Source organism: Hydractinia symbiolongicarpus, chromosome 9, assembly GCF_029227915.1.
Source record: "Hydractinia symbiolongicarpus strain clone_291-10 chromosome 9, HSymV2.1, whole genome shotgun sequence".
Taxonomy (NCBI): Eukaryota; Metazoa; Cnidaria; class Hydrozoa; order Anthoathecata; family Hydractiniidae; genus Hydractinia; species Hydractinia symbiolongicarpus.
The window spans coordinates 3,505,089-3,522,826 of NC_079883.1; the positions used below are offsets into that span (position 1 = coordinate 3,505,089).

General features: G+C 34.3%; 2 protein-coding genes across 4 annotated transcripts; both read right to left on the reverse strand.

Moving 5' to 3' along the window:
• Window positions 1-566: 566 nt before the first annotated feature.
• Window positions 567-6,419, reverse strand: LOC130657420 (annexin A8-like protein 1). 3 transcript variants are annotated; one of them, XM_057460403.1, is made up of 6 exons: window positions 6,273-6,419; window positions 4,939-5,358; window positions 3,736-3,934; window positions 2,581-2,904; window positions 2,029-2,135; window positions 567-1,336 (listed from the first exon to the last, which is right to left on the reverse strand). In XM_057460403.1, the coding sequence occupies exons 1-6, from the start codon at window positions 6,321-6,323 to the stop codon at window positions 1,202-1,204; spliced, it is 1,236 nt and encodes a 411-aa protein (XP_057316386.1). In that variant the 5' UTR covers window positions 6,324-6,419; the 3' UTR covers window positions 567-1,201. The 3 variants fall into 3 exon arrangements, 2 of the variants coding, with proteins under 2 accessions (XP_057316386.1, XP_057316387.1); XM_057460404.1 differs by having other exon boundaries at window positions 4,939-5,286; window positions 6,273-6,415; XR_008985137.1 differs by having other exon boundaries at window positions 1,295-1,336; window positions 2,029-2,130.
• Window positions 6,420-7,529: 1,110 nt separating this feature from the next.
• On the reverse strand, window positions 7,530-12,859 carry LOC130656660 (pyruvate kinase PKM-like). The gene is made up of 8 exons (XM_057459562.1): window positions 12,604-12,859; window positions 12,146-12,237; window positions 11,952-12,068; window positions 11,466-11,792; window positions 10,306-10,584; window positions 10,045-10,197; window positions 8,826-8,989; window positions 7,530-8,499 (listed from the first exon to the last, which is right to left on the reverse strand). The coding sequence occupies exons 1-8, from the start codon at window positions 12,764-12,766 to the stop codon at window positions 8,160-8,162; spliced, it is 1,635 nt and encodes a 544-aa protein (XP_057315545.1). The 5' UTR covers window positions 12,767-12,859; the 3' UTR covers window positions 7,530-8,159.
• Between the last annotated feature and the right edge of the window lie 4,879 nt (window positions 12,860-17,738).

A 17,738-nucleotide genomic window follows, 5' to 3' on the forward strand; every position in this document is an offset into this window, starting at 1 on the left:
TCTCACTTTGAAACACCTTAATCTCATAACACCACTTATCTCATATAACATTAGTATTTAAGAAAAATGCCTCATTTTGCCTGATTCATATTTATAAGAGAGTACTAAGATAAAAGAAACAAGGTTATACAGCTACTTGGATGCAAATCCGATCGCCATCTTGAATATGAGAAAAGCGGCAAACATCAAAGTCATTTCGACATCATTACGTTGTTCGTCGGCAAAATAATCGAAATTGTACAACGGACAACTATGAGTTTTGACGTTGGATTTTTTGCTCCATTTGAAACTAACTCGCTGGGAACATAAACGGGGTATAGCGGCTATAAGACAACTATCGCTCGGCCCTTTTATATGACTAGCGTAACCCTGGGCAACGCAATGCCGTCAAAATAGAATTAAATCTGAAACAATTTGAACGAAAAACCATTTCAATATGGCGAGAAGTCGCCGACGTAGGGAGGAACACGATCTTTGAGGTTAAATCTCTGGTTCTTGCAATTCGTAGTTGCGAAACTTTTTTGTTCAATAAGAGGGCATAAGAGGTAAGTTTAACAGCAATGAGTGGCGAAGGCGAAAAAACGAAGCAGCTTCTGCTTGTTATTGAACTTATTCTAAACTTTTTAGGCATAGAGAAAGATTTTTTCTTGAGTAGGAAAGAATTAGCAAACAATTGGAATGAATCGACGGAAGAGAGACCACAAAAACAAAAGAATCGGGAGCAACAAAAACAGTGATACGCAACACTTCTGCGTAGAAATTAACTTACTTATGAAGTTTATTAGATGGATAATAAAAACATTATTTGGATACACACAATTTTCGCATTGAAAAATTCCCATGATGCAAGTATATGCGAAGTAGTAGAAGTAAACCCGCCCCTGCAATTGTTGCATCCGTTTTTTATTAAAACCTAGCCTAGTTGGCTAAGCTTTCTTCTAAAATATTAAAATTCATCTCCTCTAATGCCAAAGCTTAGACGCGAACAAATTTCTCACTTGTTTGAGTGACTTGACAATTCGCTCAAAACATGTAATAAAAAAGACTCTCCCTATAATGATCACGTGAGCGAAGAACAATAGAAGTAACCAATAAAAACTATTCAGTTTTCTGATTGCAGAAAATTCATTTGCAGCCCAGCGCAATTTTCTCATGATATAATTTTAAAGTGGTCAAAAAAACGCAATGAAATAGAGTTTTATTATTGGGTGTGTTTCTTTAATAATAAACAGATAGCTTTCCCAAAATCTGAAGAGAAATGTTTTGATACAGTTTGTATTAGCGTTTGACCATCGTGCAATTCTTCGTAAGCTTGTAAAATCGTCGACAGGTCCAGCTTAAAAAGAAAGGAAAAGCAGATACAGCAACAGGATAAACATTAAAAAATAGTAGTAGTAGCAGAGGCAGAGGTAACCTTGATCCCAGGGCTTTTTTCCTCTTTTTGGTATAAGGGCCTGGGTTTCAAAGTTGAGGTAGACGCAGCAGCAGCTAGCTAACCAGGTTAAGGGTTCAATTCTTCCTCTTGATAAAATCGAGATTTTTCAATCGCGGTGGTTTGGTTTCGGCTCAGGCTCGAGTCCATTCGACGTTTTTTTAAGGTGGTTTAAACAATTACTTTTATACGCATTATGTATATTCGAAAAGTGCGGGAAAATGTGCAAATAGATCTAACCTTAACATAAATTATTCATGAAATATAATATAAGTTTGTTTTCACACAAACATCGTTTCTTCTTCGCGATTGTTAAATTTAAATAGTACGTCAAATTATTCGTCGGTCCAAATTATTTTAAATTTGGACCGATAAGCTAACTTATTTGTCACTTCCTCTCATGTAGTTTTGTTAGCAAGTCAGGCGAAATCTTTGTTAGCAGAGGGTCAAGAAAAACAGACTTTTGCCACGGAACACTGTTCTGCTTCACAGTGGTCCTTTCGAAAAAGGACGTTCTCTCGCTCCTGGTTGTCAAAACCTTTAACATTATCAAAACAGTCGTGTTATTATGAGTTTCAATGTTAACATAACATTACCTGCTGTCGACCAATCAGAATATTGATAAATCTTTTCTCATCATTTTTCTTAATCGCTTCTTTGAGTTGAGTAGCAAAATATTTTGGTGAATCTTCACACACCTGAACTGAAAGTAGAGGAATGAAGCATGGAAAGAAGAGTGTTGCGGGAGCTTTGATTAATGTAGTTGTCCCAACCTCGTCCCCAGGATTCCATGGCCCCAGCCGTTATTACGTAGCGGCCATTATCAAATTCATCAGAAAAGTCAAAATGCCCTGAGAACGAGGTTGGTAGTTGTCCGTAAAGTAGTTTTAGACAACTTACGAACATAACAATTAAAAAACAACCAAACTTGATTGTCTTTCATATGGACAAGAGACAACGTAAAGAACAGCAACAATTAAAGGTCTCTTCACCCTCGTCCCTAGGGATTTTTGTCTGTTATCTCTCATATTAAGACGGCAAAAATCCCTGGGGACGAGTGTGAGGGTTTCTTTATACAGGTATTAGGCTACTCTAGTTTGCGAATAATCAGTAAGAAACACCAGCTTAATTCAAATGACGCAACTTACCCATTGTGGTCAAGAACCGCTTGGTATCATCATGAAATTCTATATCAATACTATCTGTAATATCCAAATAATACTTCAATTTGTAACTTTTAAAAATGGCGGATAAAGTAGCTGCATTATAAGTTGTTTGAACTAGCAAGGCAGAGATATCATCAGATCCTTGACTTAGTTTGTCCGCTTCTTTTTGGATGATCTCATCATCGAGCTCTCTACAGCTTTCGTCACGGTGTAACTGACATGAAGGTATAATCACATCTTTAAAACTTTTGGGTACAAGATCATCAAGGGAATTGGTCACATCACTTTCAAATGTTGACCCGTATACTAAAACGAAATTAGGTATTCCTTATTAATACACACAGACGTTAGAAAGTGTCTATTCTTCCTTCCTGACAGTATCTAAGTTAGATTACCCTCTGCGGTTACGTATAGCGTTGCTCTGCCTTAATGGTTAGTAGCTTGTTCTGAATGAGCTGTCAACACAATTAAGTATGCCGGAGTAGGACTCGAACCTGCAACCTTATAATTACAAGTTAAACGCGCTACCACTACACCATCTCTGCCAACCCAAATATTTAACAATGTGCAAAATAAGTGGGAAAATTACAACGCAGTAGCAAATAGTTTATTAGCAAAAATAAATTCAATAAAAATTTTTTTTCCTTAAAGTGAAAGCTTTAGAGGAAGAATGTATAATAAGCTTTGGATAAGAATTCTAAAAGCATTTTCGCAAGTATTTATTACCCTTTAAGCTATTAAATTGCGCAAATAATGCACCCCCGTTGCCAGGGATTTTTGCCTTTTCGATAGGATTAATCCAAAAAGGCAAAAATCCCTTGCAAAAAGGCAAAATTTCCTGGTAAAAAGGGTTCAAATTTTGTAAAACCATTGCATTTCTTTAAAAAAAAAATTATCCCCAACACTGTGTGTTTAAACATTTATACCTCCATGGTTAATATAAATAATATAAATAATAAACTCAAGAACGCGAAAAAATATATGCACAAAGATATGCACGTCACACGAAATTGTCAAATTGTTTTGTCTCTCTCCAGTAAATTTACAAGAACTACTTTGCCCCAAAAATTGTTGAATCACACAAAAAATAACTGAAAAAATAAATAATAAATGAACAAAAAATAAGAATTTACCCACCAAGCTGATATTGTAACTTCGCTTCATTGATACTTGTAGAATTCCAAGCATTTAAAAGTTCTGACAAAAGAATATACTGTTTTTCATCAACGTATTCTTTCATAAGAAAAACAAGAAATTCTTTTGTTTCAAGAAGCAGATTCGTCAGCAAGTACTGTAACGAACTAGAGGTTGTTCGTTTTACTTCTTTTCTTAAATCCTTAAGAAAAAAAACAAAAGTCGGATAATCTATATTATAATGTCTGTCTGTCTGTCTGTCTGTCTGTCTGTCTGTCTGTCTGTCTGTCTGTCTGTCTGTCTGTCTGTCTGTCTGTCTGTCTGTCTGTCTGTCTGTCTGTCTGTCTGTCTGTCTGTCTGTCTGTCTGTCTGTCTGTCTGTCTGTCTGTCTGTCTGTCTGTCTGTCTGTCTGTCTGTCTGTCTGTCTGTCTGTCTGTCTGTCTGTCTGTCTGTCTGTCTGTCTGTCTGTCTGTCTGTCTGTCTGTCTGTCTGTCTGTCTGTCTGTCTGTCTGTCTGTCTGTCTGTCTGTCTGTCTGTCTGTCTGTCTGTCTGTCTGTCTGTCTGTCTGTCTGTCTGTCTGTCTGTCTGTCTGTCTGTCTGTCTGTCTGTCTGTCTGTCTGTCTGTCTGTCTGTCTGTCTGTCTGTCTGTCTGTCTGTCTGTCTGTCTGTCTGTCTGTCTGTCTGTCTGTCTGTCTGTCTGTCTGTCTGTCTGTCTGTCTGTCTGTCTGTCTGTCTGTCTGTCTGTCTGTCTGTCTGTCTGTCTGTCTGTCTGTCTGTCTGTCTGTCTGTCTGTCTGTCTGTCACGCAAAATGGTAGCTTAGCTGCGTAAGTAGCGAGAAGCACGCAATGCGGTATAAAAAGGACGGGCAAACCCATGGATTTTCCACGGGCTAACGACTAGTATGGATAACTGGTCGTTAACCAGTGGAATAATCCACGGGGTCGCCCGTCTTTTATATATCGCATTTCGTGTTTCCGTAACAAACACACAAACAGACAGGTGACGACTATAATTAAAGAGATGAATAGATAATGTTTCTGAAGTCGAAATTTAAAATGTTACCAGAGATATGGTCAATTGGAAATCATGTATATTTCCGGGGTATTATCTTGGAGGGAAGATACTGTAACCCGAAACTTAACTGAGAAGAACCGGATAATTTATGATAAACTTCGTAACATATATGCACTACAATAAATACAAACCTCGTTATATTTTTCTTCGTACTTATTCTTTAAAGTTTGTCGGTAACTTCCGTGACAAGGTATTATCACTTCAATCAAGTCATTTATATTCGTACTCAGACCTCTCATGGCATTATAAAGTACCTGGGCATCGACATCGGCTTTCTTTGATGTGTCAACATCATCAACGGTGTAACCATCATCAGTTTTTATGGACACTGATCGAGCACGATATCCAGCCTCATTGGTAGATAAATTACTTAGATTTGTACTGGAGAGTGCCGCATGTAAACTGTTTTTGGTACCAACTTTATAGGTGTCATCGTTTTCAGCTATGTTTCTTTCATCCTTCTCATCTCCTGTTATATCCTGGATGTTTTGAGAACTACTTTTTACATCACAGTCAATCACGTCACCATTATTATTATTTCTGGAATTATCCTGAATGCAAAGTATTTTAATTTGGCAGCAGAGATATGATACCTATTTCTAGAGTTTCGATTATAATTTTTTGAACAACTCCACACACTTACTTACTTAGAAGCATAAATCAGCCCTCTTTGCTAGATTTTTGGTGAACCATATTGGGACGGAAAAATAACCAAAAATTTTTGAATGAATAGAATTTTTGGCAACACAAATTATAATCTTGCTAAGGATAACCGCAACGAAATCCACTGGATCGCAAATATTTCAGATTTTGTTTGATTTTAAAAAGCGTCATGATTCTTATAAAGTATAAACAAAAGCAAAAACAAATAGAGCTTGTGACGTCATCATTGCGAAAGCTTGACAAATAAAAAAATTTATAAGGCGGCGGAAAATTTTCTTGAAGTGGAAAACAGTCTTTAGCAAACTTCTCACCGTTTTTTTTTAACCAAGTGTTTTAAAAAAGGCCTCCTTACACGGCATAATAATCAAGTTTAGTGTGCTTAAATTAAACAAAATTAAATGATTGCTATTTATTGCAGGAGCTTTGATGTTTAGAGGTTAGAAGTTGCCATTTTACATTTCAAACCTTTTTCAGAATCTTACATCGAAACCTCTCACATGGTATCGCTTTTAAATGTTTCAACTTCGTCTCCACAGCTTGTTAGGTTATTTGCATTGTGACGGAGACACAAAACCTAACAAGCATTAGGGACGAATTTGTGCAGAGATCAAAGTAAAAGTATCAGAATGCATGGCGTGAGTTATGATATTGGCCAACTTCGTCCCTAGGGCGCTTCTACGCCCGATACATTGACGGGATAGTTGTTGTCCGTCAGAATGTCATAGACGTAGAAGAGCCCTGAGGACGAGGTTGTTTAGTTGCTAAAATTTACCATCACAGACGAACAATTTTAACAGTATACCTTCGTAACCGGTTGATCAGTAACTTTATGCTTGGATGGAGCACACCCCATGATAAAAACTTACTTCATCCTTTCAACTTTTTGATTCTATAGTTTCAAACAGAAAATGTTTTGGTAAATCTCTAAAAACATAAATATTTGTTAGATCAGAGTGTCTACTCAAAAGTTGACATAATTTCCTTGACATTCTTGACATTTTTTAGATAGAAATTCCTGACATTTTTGAATTTTTCCCCCCACTTTTTCCTATAATTATGGCTGATCAACTATCTGACTTTTCAAGAAAGAAGAGAAAATTGCAATATACATGAAGAAACAAAGGATGAAACGCATACAAGATGAAAATAAATACGAACATCAAAAACACGTTGAAATGAACAGCATATGCATTATGGGGACTTAGTGGCAAGTTTAAAATTCTTATCGGTTCTTCGTAGAAACTGAATTCCCCTGACACTTTGCCTATATATTTAAAGTGGACACCATGGAGATGATTCAATAAATTAACTTCTTACCATTTAACAACGTAGATCAAAATACTGAAAAGCGGCCTTATTTAAGAACTCGGCAAGTGTGGCAAATAAATAATTTTACATGGGCGCAGGTAGTAAAAAATGCATCTAAATGATTACGAGTATGTTCAACTTAAAAAAAAATAGAAAAGGGTGTTCACATGAGCACAGTGCACGCTTCTTTGAAATTTTTTACTTATATCTACTCTCACGTGACATCTTTGATAGCTATAATTTATTTAATTCTGATTGACTCGAGTAATGACATTTTGTCTATAAGTAAGAATTTTATATCTACTCTCACGTGACATCTTTGATAGCTATAATTTATTTAATTCTGATTGACTCGAGTAATGACATTTTGTCTATAAGTAAGAATTTTAGAAAGCCACTAGCCTTTTGCCCGATTTTTTATTTATTTTAGATTCAAAAAGAATAGCTACATGTCTTTATATATAGATTCGGCCTAAATGTTTTTTCTTACTTTGAGGACTTTTTACGTAGCATGTAAAGACTGCTTCCTTTACCCATAAAATTGTTTCTATCAAGAGCTCTGTCAAGTTATAAATTTTTAAAATATTCAAATTTTTTTTTGTAAATATTTCGCGAGTTAGCTATTATAACCTTAGTTTCTTTCAAACATATAGACCGCAAGAGTTTTGAGCAAAAATAAGAAAAACGTGGAGAAATATGCTAATGATAAAGGAAAAAATAAAGAAATACCATTACCAGAAAAAAACATTCCTTCTCAAATACGGTTTTAATTTTCTTTGAAACAACAAAAAGATACATGCATCGATTGTTATCCATAATATAATAAATCTTTGAAGTTTTAAATATAATAGTGAAAAACATCCTACCTTCACGCTTTTTTGATAGAACTTCCAAATAATGAGTTTGTGTAAACATACGCACGAAAACAATACACTAACAATATAGCTTCGCATCAAACACAAATTAACTCGATAGATGAATATAATATTTAGTTGTCGCATATTGTCAAAAAGAGGAGTTGCCAGCGAATAAAAACCTTTTCAACAGATGCTATTAAAAGATAATTTAAATACCTAGGGAGGAGGGTTCACACCACCCTGACTATCATTATTAGTAGCTAACGAGACAACAAAAATAAACAGCTAAAAATCTTACTTTATAACTTAATAAATATTAGGACATTGTGTCTTACAGGTTAACCTATGCAGGTTATATTTTACAGGTTAACATATGCAGGTATAATTAAGTAAATCAAACAATATTTCTAATCCAATGTTTTGTAAGAAACTGAACAGGAACAAAAACACTACTATACCAGCTGCAACATCGCTATGCTTGCGCAGATATTGAAAAACAGAGCATCAACTACTTCTAAAATGTTTTACACTCGTGGAAAGGTTATATCTGGGTTACCGAGTCCTTCGATTTTATCCTCTTGTACCTGAAGCACGCGAACAGTATTAGTTGTGCCTACACCAGGTTGCCATCCAGACACGAAAATAATAAACGAGCCTTTCTTGATGAAACCCATATCTCTTCCTTTCTCTATGCCAAACTCTAACCGTGCGTCCATATCTTCTGACCATGTGTTCTTTCGTGCGAATGGATATTCCAGCGGAAAGATACCTTGGTATAAATGTCCGCAGCGAGCTACGTGTCCACTGCGAGTTATCATAAGCACAGGACAACGTGGATGATAATGCGCGAGCATTGCAGCAGTCCTAAGAAAAGAAGAGGGTTTACGATTTAAATACTTCCTAATTAATATGAAATCTACTACCTATATTTATAATATCGGAATATATAAGAAATCAACTGCGCGTATGTTTCATAGGACGACTATACGCGAAATCCACTGCTTATGTATCTCTTGCACTACATAAAAAACCTGCAGCGTATAAACTACCTCATAGGACTATACACGAAGCCCACTGCGTATATACCACATAAGACTATATAAGAAATCCACCGAGTACATACCATTTTAAAGGACTATACGAAATCCACTGCGTATATGCGACATAAGACTATATAATATAGTACTTACTTTCCACTTGTTGTGAGTACAATAATTGCGGCAGCATTGACTTTGAATGAAGCGCTTACTGCTGCAATACTAGTTGTCTCAGCTGTCTCTGTAAAACTCTTCGTATTTTTTAACTCATCGTATAAAATACGATGGTATACAGCCGACGCCGCTTCACGACAGATCTAAGGAAGAAAAAATTTTAAACGACTTCCGCTACGAAACAACTTACCGTGTTTCACACATAGAAACAATGTATACTTAAAATACATTTGTTTCGTCCTTTAGTTAGTTTTTAAGTGGATCACCATGGTAGCAAAATTCTCGACATGTTAAAAAAGGAAATCAAATAACAGCCGATATAGTAGTTATCATGTAGGTGTCATATTTCGTTAGCGAATATACGTTGTTTTTATTAGCCCCCGTGTATAAACACTTTAAATTTTTTAGATTGTTTTTTTAAAAAAGTTGGAACATGCAGACCGAAATTAAACAATTTGTAAAAAAATACAAATTTTTGGAAATGTTTCAATGTTTGTTTCGTTGATTTTAAGACTTTTCCGCCACAATAAGATGAACCACTGTAAATGGGTTATTAAAAGCATATTATATAGAATTATATTTAGGTATAACCACCAACAATTTACGTCTTACAAATTTTATGTGTTATATTTTTAACATATTTCTTTTGGGCAACATAATAAATTATATCAACCATCCCTTGGAAAACCATCCTGGGACTTATAAGCGAACAGCCTGTTTTATGGTGATCAGAGTGGTCACAGATTTGAAATTTTACAATTTTAGAAGATTTTAGAAGAATTTAGGAGATTCTAGGAGAATTTAGGAGATTCTAGGAGAATTTAGGAGATTATTTCTTTATTTTAGTAGGAAGTAAAAAGTTACCATCAGTGGTTGATCTTAGTTTAAAATGTAATAATGAAAATAACTATTGATAGTAAAAAAAGTCATCTCAGGGTCAACAATTTGAAAAAAATTTAAAATTCAATATTTTGGGCCAAATTTCAAGTTATTTTAGGAGGTGTGGCCACTCTTTATGAAATTTGCAAGTAACAAATTTGAGAAGTAGATATATAATATATTACTGTTGTATGCTGGTTACTACCAAAGTCATGGTACACATTCGCATTGTCACATGCTGGAAGAAAAAGTGTCAAGCTTAACACAATAATGGCTTCAACTTCAACAAAATTCAACAAATTATACACATATCAATTACCTTATGCATCATTGCACACGATTCAATAGGATATGCACCACTTGCAGTTTCACCAGACAACATAACGCAATCAGCTCCATCCACCACTGCATTACCAACATCGGTTATTTCAGCTCGTGTAGGCCTTGGATTTTGTATCATTGATTCTAACATCTAATAAATAAAAAAACCGTTAATACAATTATCCATTTAGGACAACTTCTAAAATATTATTTCGTTCAGCCTAAATTTAGGATTGTGGATCACATAGTGCTTCTATACCTGTGTTGCACATATAACTGGTTTTCCCGCCCTGTTACACTTTGCAATGATCATTTTCTGTGCAAGGAAGACTTTCTCCAATGCGATTTCCATCCCCATATCACCCCGAGCAACCATAATGCCATCTGCGTAACATAAAATACGGTCTATATTCATAATTCCTTCGTGGTTTTCAATTTTTGCGATAATTTTTATGTCTTTTCCATTTGGTCCTAATGCTTCTCTTACTTCTAAGACATCTCTATGTTTTCGAATGAATGATGCAAATACCATGTCAACCTGCAAAAAAATGAAAGCACATTGTCATGAATTAGTAAAGGGCAAAAAAAAAAGGATAGAGTATTTTGAGCCCGCCTCCATGTGTTTTTTTTTGTTTGCAAGCCTCATTATTGCTTATATGAATCTCCAATTTCACTCCTAGTCATTTTTTTTTTTTGATTTTTGTGTATTAAATTTGTAAATGATGATGTACTGTAGAAAACATGTCAAATCCATTAATACATACATGGCTTTCCTTCATATTTCATTCCTTTTTTATATGGTATACAATTATGTACTAAATTAATGAGACAAAGGCAGTTTTTTTGGAAATTTTCAAAGAAGACAAAAAGGGTCAACTGGTCAATACTTCTCAGCCGGCAGGGTAGATATAGACAAGATAGAGTGTGTTTAAAATTGTGCACCTGTACAAAGAAATAATCCTTGTTGGGTCAAAAAGATCCCTAAATTTGGAAAAAATGGTTGTGCCAACATCAGCAACAATTAGAGTATGGATTTGACAAAAAAATCCTATGATCCTAAGTCCCACTCCACCACGAACATTGATAAGTTCAAAATGTTTGACTCCGACATGGAACCAAAAAGTAATCACTTGTGGCCACGAAATTTAAAAATGGCTGCCCCGTTTTATTTATATTTTGTCCTGATTGTAGCCCTAAAATATGCTTACAATATGCCTTTATTTTAAAGAAATGGCAGTACATTATTCTTTATAAAATTCATCCTGAAAAGAGTGTATAGGCTATTTTTCAAAATAAATAAAGAAAATCCTAAATTTATTCTATTCAGCATGACATCATGGTGACATAACTTTTTCTTCTTCTTAAGTTTTCAAATCACCCTTTAATGCAATATCCAAAACAAGTAGATTCAAAACAAACCTGATTTTGTACTGCAAATTGCAAATCTTTTTTGTCTTTTTCAGAAACAGCAGGCAGGTCAATGATAGCTCCAGGAAGATTACAATTTTTTCGACTTCCAATTGTCGCATCATTTAGAACCCGCGTCATGATTGTCTTAGAGTCTATTAGTTTAACCATTTCAAGGGCTAACAAGCCGTCAGCAATGAATATTTTACTTCCTTTATGTAATGACTTTGTTAAACTAGGATATTCCAAATACTGCAGGTCGACACCACATTCTTCTTTTAAAGCTGGGTCACATGTTACTTTTAGCTCTTGCCCTTTCTTGTAAGATGCAGTGCCACCCTAAATACAAATATTGCTGACACCATGAATAATCCAGACAGGTTTCTTGTAGAGCAAGGTACGGATAATAAACAACACACACACACACAAATTTTACCTTTTTAAGGAATAAAAATTATTCTCAGAAGCAAAATTAAAAAAAAAAACGAAGGAACTAACATCTTTCATATTGCCAGTTCTAATTTCTGGGCCTTTTGTGTCCAATGCGAGACCAACAGGATGAGGAAAGGAGGCTGCAGCAGCTGCACGCACATTATCAATTGTGTCTTGATGATACTATAACACAAGGGGTGCCTTTTAAACATATACATCTTTTAAAACACATCAGACAAACCAAACAAAAAATCTCCTACCTCATATGTCCCGTGTGAAAAATTCATTCTAGCAATATTCATGCCGCTTGCTATCAAATCCTTTATATTTTCTACAGATTGACATGCTGGACCTAAAAGATTTAAAGCATCGGTTACGAAAACAAAACTTGAAAACATATAGAAACATAAAAAAAACATAAAAACACTGATCTTATTCCTTAATTAGCGTTATTTTAAGTTATTATGAGCTGTATATATGCTATCTATGTTACAATAACTGTATAATTATTTTATCACACAAAATGGTAGCTGCAGTAGTAAGGCGAAATACATTAAAAAAAAGGACAGGCAAACCTGTGGATTTATCCACAGGTCACCGACTAGTTATATATATATATAATATTTTCCTCATTCTAAGCACAAAAACATTCAAAATAAAGACAACATTTATTTTGGCAAAAAGTGCCCATAAAAGTGTGAAAATTATGTTTACTTACCAATGGTACAGATAATACCAGTTCCCCTCACAACAGGTGGAGAGTCATCGATATCAAGATAACATAGATATTCACGCCACGTTGACGCATCAGGGAAGGTGACCAAACTGTCATGCCTGGTTAAATCTCTACGATATTCATGTCTTGCACTTGACCCAGACATAATTTAAAAATGTTTCTATTTTGTTTATAAATAAATAAATACAAATATATAAATATATTATTTCTTTTAGTTATGTATGTTACATTGGATATTTTCTTTAACTTCATCTCGGGAACAATCACTTCTTTTAAACAGTTCACCAAGGAAACAGGAAATGACAGCATTGGGACAGAACAAAAGATGACATGAGGAATTAAGAAACACCTACAACAAGTTACAATGAAAAGTTAATCATCAGTCAGACTCATTACTTTCACTTGAAACTCGTCACACAGATTGTAGAGAAAACATTTAGAAACTATACCCAGATGGTTTGACTTGCTCTTCAACTGTTTACAAAAGTTATTTAATAAACATGCAGGCTATCATTGACAAAAGAAAAGCCACAAGAATTAAAACAGCTCGTTATGTTGTTATTTTCAATTATTACCATTTCTTAAAAAAAAAAAACTCAATTATATTTCAAAAATGAGCTTATTCGGACAGTGTAATTAATATTTCTAAATATGGTCCACTATAATAAACAACTAAAAATGAAGTTTACAACAGAATACAACAGAAAGAGATACTAGTTTGTAGTTTTTAATAAACATTGTTAAGTAAATAGTACAACCAACTTTTTTTCTTTTTATGTTGGCACTTGTAGGCTTTTATAATGTGGTGTTTAACTTAACAGGGATGAGTAAAGTGTTTTAAAAAACGTTTTTTAAAGAATATATAAAACTCAGAACAGCAAAGTTTACTGGAGTTAGATTTAAATAATCAGAAAAATACCAACAAAGAATTTAAAAAATGCCCGTGAGTCAAAACAAATATAACAAACTAAAACTGTTTATTGATACAAGTGATTTTAATTTTTAAAAAATTGTTGAAATGCCATTAAATTAAAAAGTTGAGGTTAACCCTAGAAAAACAACAATAACGAGACAGATATGTTTTTAGGAACCAACAGCCCTAGTTGAGTAGGTTATGTTTTTATGTCAAGTGTGTAAAACCGTTTTTATATAAGCAACTTTATTTTTCTGTTCAGTTTCAGTTGCTAAGACCAAAATTTTGAATTCAGTCTAAAAGTTGCAACGCATTATAAAAAAATCTGCAAAGATTTTAGATTTCAGTTATTGCTTAGTTCTTACCAGAATTTCAGCCTTAGCCCTTAACAACTTGATTGAAAAAATGTGTAGTAGATGGTACACTTTATAATCAATATAGTATATATGATGTTTATTATGGCTTGTGATATGCAAAAGAAAGATTTGATATATTTAAAGGCTTCTTTTTTTATTTTTGATCAAAATCACTAGGCTATATATTTTTAGAAAAAGAAAAAATACACAACTCACAGGCTTTGAAATTTTCAAAGTTCCGGTGACTTAGGATCCTAATTTCTGGTTAAATCCAAAACTTTAAGCGTAGTCAGACTGATAAAGGAGACAATGTAATGTCTTCATTTTCAAACGCGAAAACAGGCCAAAACAGAGGAACGTAAATTTTGGAAAAAAAGAAACTGTTTCAAATGTTTAGATGCGTAAAATTAGTTGATAAGAGCATAAAAAAATAAGACCTTTAAAGTGTCAAATTTTTTGGCCAATTTTGTTTTCCTGACCACCTGTTAATCAATGAGTCACCATGACAAAACACGTCACAGAAAAAAATTTTGACGATCTGAAAGCTGACTAAAATGATGAAAAAAAACAGCTTTAAAAATTACAGTCCTCTGAATTAATGACGGCATTCAGCTTTTGCCCTTGAGAAGTCGTCGTATTCTAAATTTATAGCGGCAAAATTTTGCCGTCGCAACTTTTTTATGCAAAAGAAGGACTGTGGTTTTTTGGTAAATAATGATTATTTTCTGTATCAATAAATCACACAATAGATAATAGTTATAATATCCATTCCCACACAAAAAGTTTGAACTTTGGTGTTAATGTTTTTTCTTTGTAGAAACCATTCCTGGTCTTTATTTAATCTCAATACATCTCATCCTATCTCGTGACAATATAATGAGCATAGATAATCAACAATGTTATTTGTTCTTGGTGAAATGTCAATCTACAATTAAACTAAACAATCACAAAAGTTTAAATTTTAATTTGATTTATAAAAAAAAATTAGCTACTTACGGTAAAATAGTTATTATACAAGTGAAAAACAAGACAGATTATTATTGTCGTAACACCTTTCTTTGTTACCATTATTATATATGTTTTAAATTACGACTTTTAGTCGATGCCATTTAGGAAAATTAATAAAAACAAGGTAGAGTATGCTTCTTGTAACACCCTCCTGAGCTATGAATTTTAAATAAATAATATTAATGCTGTGAAAGACTTTAAATATTGTCAACTATAGTCCGTAAAAAGATTTTGCACTTAAATTTAGATTTTCTTGAAAGACTGGGCAAAAACATAAAAGAGCACAAAAGGTTTTATCAAAAAAACTTTTTTTTTACTATCTTAAGTGGAAGAAAAATAACTTGCTGTATAAGTTTAGAAACCACGCAAGTACATAACTTGTTGTATAACTTTCAAAACAACACAAGTATATTCTGTATACAATTTTAAAACAGCACAAGAATAATTCTTGCTGTATAACTTTCAAAACAACACAAGAAAATTCCTGCAAGTATTTTCATCTTTTCACCTTGACAGCTCGTTATTTTAATAATTTAAAACAAGAGATATATTGGAGTTGAGCTTATTACAAGTCTTGCTAATCAGATTATAAAGGATGGTGCTATTCCGAGTGAGTGGCAGCCAAGTGTAATAGTGAATTGTTTCAAGGGCAAGGGTGATGCATTAGGCTTGAAGTTGGTTGATCAAGTAATGAAAGTTATTGAAAGAGTCATCGATAAGTTACTTAGAGAAAGAATTGATATAGATAAGATGCAATTTGGTTTTGTTCCAGGGCGTGGCACTACAGATGCAATATTTTTACTCAGACAGCTTCGGGAAAAGTATTTAGGAAAGAGAAAGAATCTCTATTTTGCCTTTGTAGATTTAGAGAAAGCTTTTGATAGAGTGCCACGTAAATTTATTTGGTGAGCTATGAGAAAATTATGGGGAGATGAGTGGCTAGGTACGATGGTACTGTCTAAAGTCATGATTAGTAGCATTGCAGCCAAGTGTGACCTTGTAGTTGGAAAGTGGCCTTGTGGAGTTTGCAGGAAAGGGGTTGGTAGTAACTCAATTTTTTGTCAGACTTACAAGCATTGGGTACATAAGAAGTGCAGTAGTATTGGTGGAAGGTTAAGAGCTGACATTCAGTTTGTATGTGAGCGTTGCAAAGGTGAGATTATAAAGAAAGAATTACTTCCAGCTTTAATGATGTACAACAGTGGCTCGTTAGAAATAGTTGAGAACTTCTGTTACTTAGGTGATATGTTGGGCAGTGAAGGGGGTGTTGGAAGAAGATTTACTTGAAGGATAGGTTCAGTTTGGAAAAAGTTCAGAGAGTTACTTCCTTTGTTGACTAGCAGAGTCTTTTCAATTGAGGTAAAAGGTAGGTTGTATGAGGCCTGTGTAAGAAGTGTTATGTTATACGGTAGTGAGACATGGGCAGTGAAGCATGAAGATCTTGACCGTTTAGAAAGGAATAATATGAGAATGGTTAGGTGGATGTGTAATCCCAGTCTGAGAGACATAAAGAGTTCAGATGAGCTAAGAAGCAGGCTAAGTATCCGTAGAATTAAAGATGTTATCCAGATAAGAAGATTGAATTGGCTGGGGCACTTAGAAAGAATGGAGGAGGATAATTGGGTAAGAAAGTGTAGAGACTTGATAGTTCCTGGGGCAAAGCCCAGAGGCAAACCGAGAAAGACTTGGCAGGAGTTTATAAGGACAGACTTGATACAGAGGAAATTGAGTTCAGATCTAACACAGTCTAGATCAGATTGGAAGAGGGTCATTAATATACCCCGTCCAACCCATGCTAGCATGGAAAACGGACGTTAAGCCGAGAATGATGATGATAGGAGGGCTGAAATTATTACAAAAAGTTGAAAGGGGAGCAACAACATATCCAGCGAGACTTGGATACTCAGTTGTCTAAGAAATCTAATCAACTTGAATTTTAAAAATATTTTTTTTTCTTCCATATATATGATGTCTAAGGCTACTCGAAAGAGAAAAAAGTTGCAAGCTATCTATAGTTTAGAAAAACTAATCTAAAATCTTTTTTTGCAATCTAGGTATATATATCCTCCAAAAATCTCTGGCTACATCATAGACATGATACATATTTTGCAGCCTGCCAGCCACAGAGTTTTGGCTAGGTAATGATGCAATACACCTTTATGATAATTCAATTGTACATGCGTTCCTACGGCTCTCCATCGTTTTCCAATATCGGAAAAAAGGAGGTAAAAATCGTGTTTTTATGAGAGTTCGTTAGAGACGAAAGCATATTTTCTTCAGTTTTTTAGCTTCCGTCGTATCAATTTCTTTCAAATTTTCAGGAAACGTTAATAATAATAAGATACAACTTATGTGTACTTTTCATTAAAAACAAAACGCGGCAAGAAAAGTTATCACAAAAAAACGTGTTTTATCCTTAATAAACTCTGATAAAAGTGTGATGTTCACCTCCTCTGATCGCAAAATAAGCTGCAATGGAGTGTTAGTTTCCCGAATTATCGTAAAGGTGTATTCATATTTTCCTCCCCGCCCTTCCAGTCTGCTCGGGAGAATAAAATTTACCATAATTGAAGCCTTGAGAAAATGGCAGTTTTAACTCTGCCATTTGCCTTAGAGGGGACGTTTAGCTGTGGGATATGTTAGGCTGGGAGGAGACTATTGACTCAGCACTCATCACTCGACTACAACTGGATTTGTATTCAAACCAGCCTTTTCCCTGATACCTTTCATGCTGGCTTAGTTTTGTTAATTTGATAAGCCATATTCAATGTTTTGTATCAAATCTTTTTGTCATGCGCTAACTTATTATGTTTATGGATCTATTTTGCCTGGAGAACTAA

Bases quoted from the DNA above. Each gene is read 5' to 3' on its own strand.
- LOC130657420 (XM_057460403.1), bottom strand. From the start codon at position 6,323: ATGGGGTGTGCTCCATCCAAGCATAAAGTTACTGATCAACCGGTTACG. The intron at 5,359-6,272 runs GTATACTGTTAA...CTTTGCATTCAG, and splicing joins CTGATCAACCGGTTACGAAG to GATAATTCCAGAAATAATAA. The intron at 1,337-2,028 runs GTAATGTTATGT...TTTCTTTTTAAG, and splicing joins TTCTGATTGGTCGACAGCAG to CTGGACCTGTCGACGATTTT.
- LOC130656660 (XM_057459562.1), bottom strand. From the start codon at position 12,766: ATGTCTGGGTCAAGTGCAAGACATGAATATCGTAGAGATTTAACCAGG. The intron at 12,069-12,145 runs GTAGGAGATTTT...CTTGTGTTATAG, and splicing joins TTTCACACGGGACATATGAG to TATCATCAAGACACAATTGA. The intron at 8,990-10,044 runs GTAATTGATATG...TTTCTTCCTTAG, and splicing joins CGTGTGCAATGATGCATAAG to ATCTGTCGTGAAGCGGCGTC.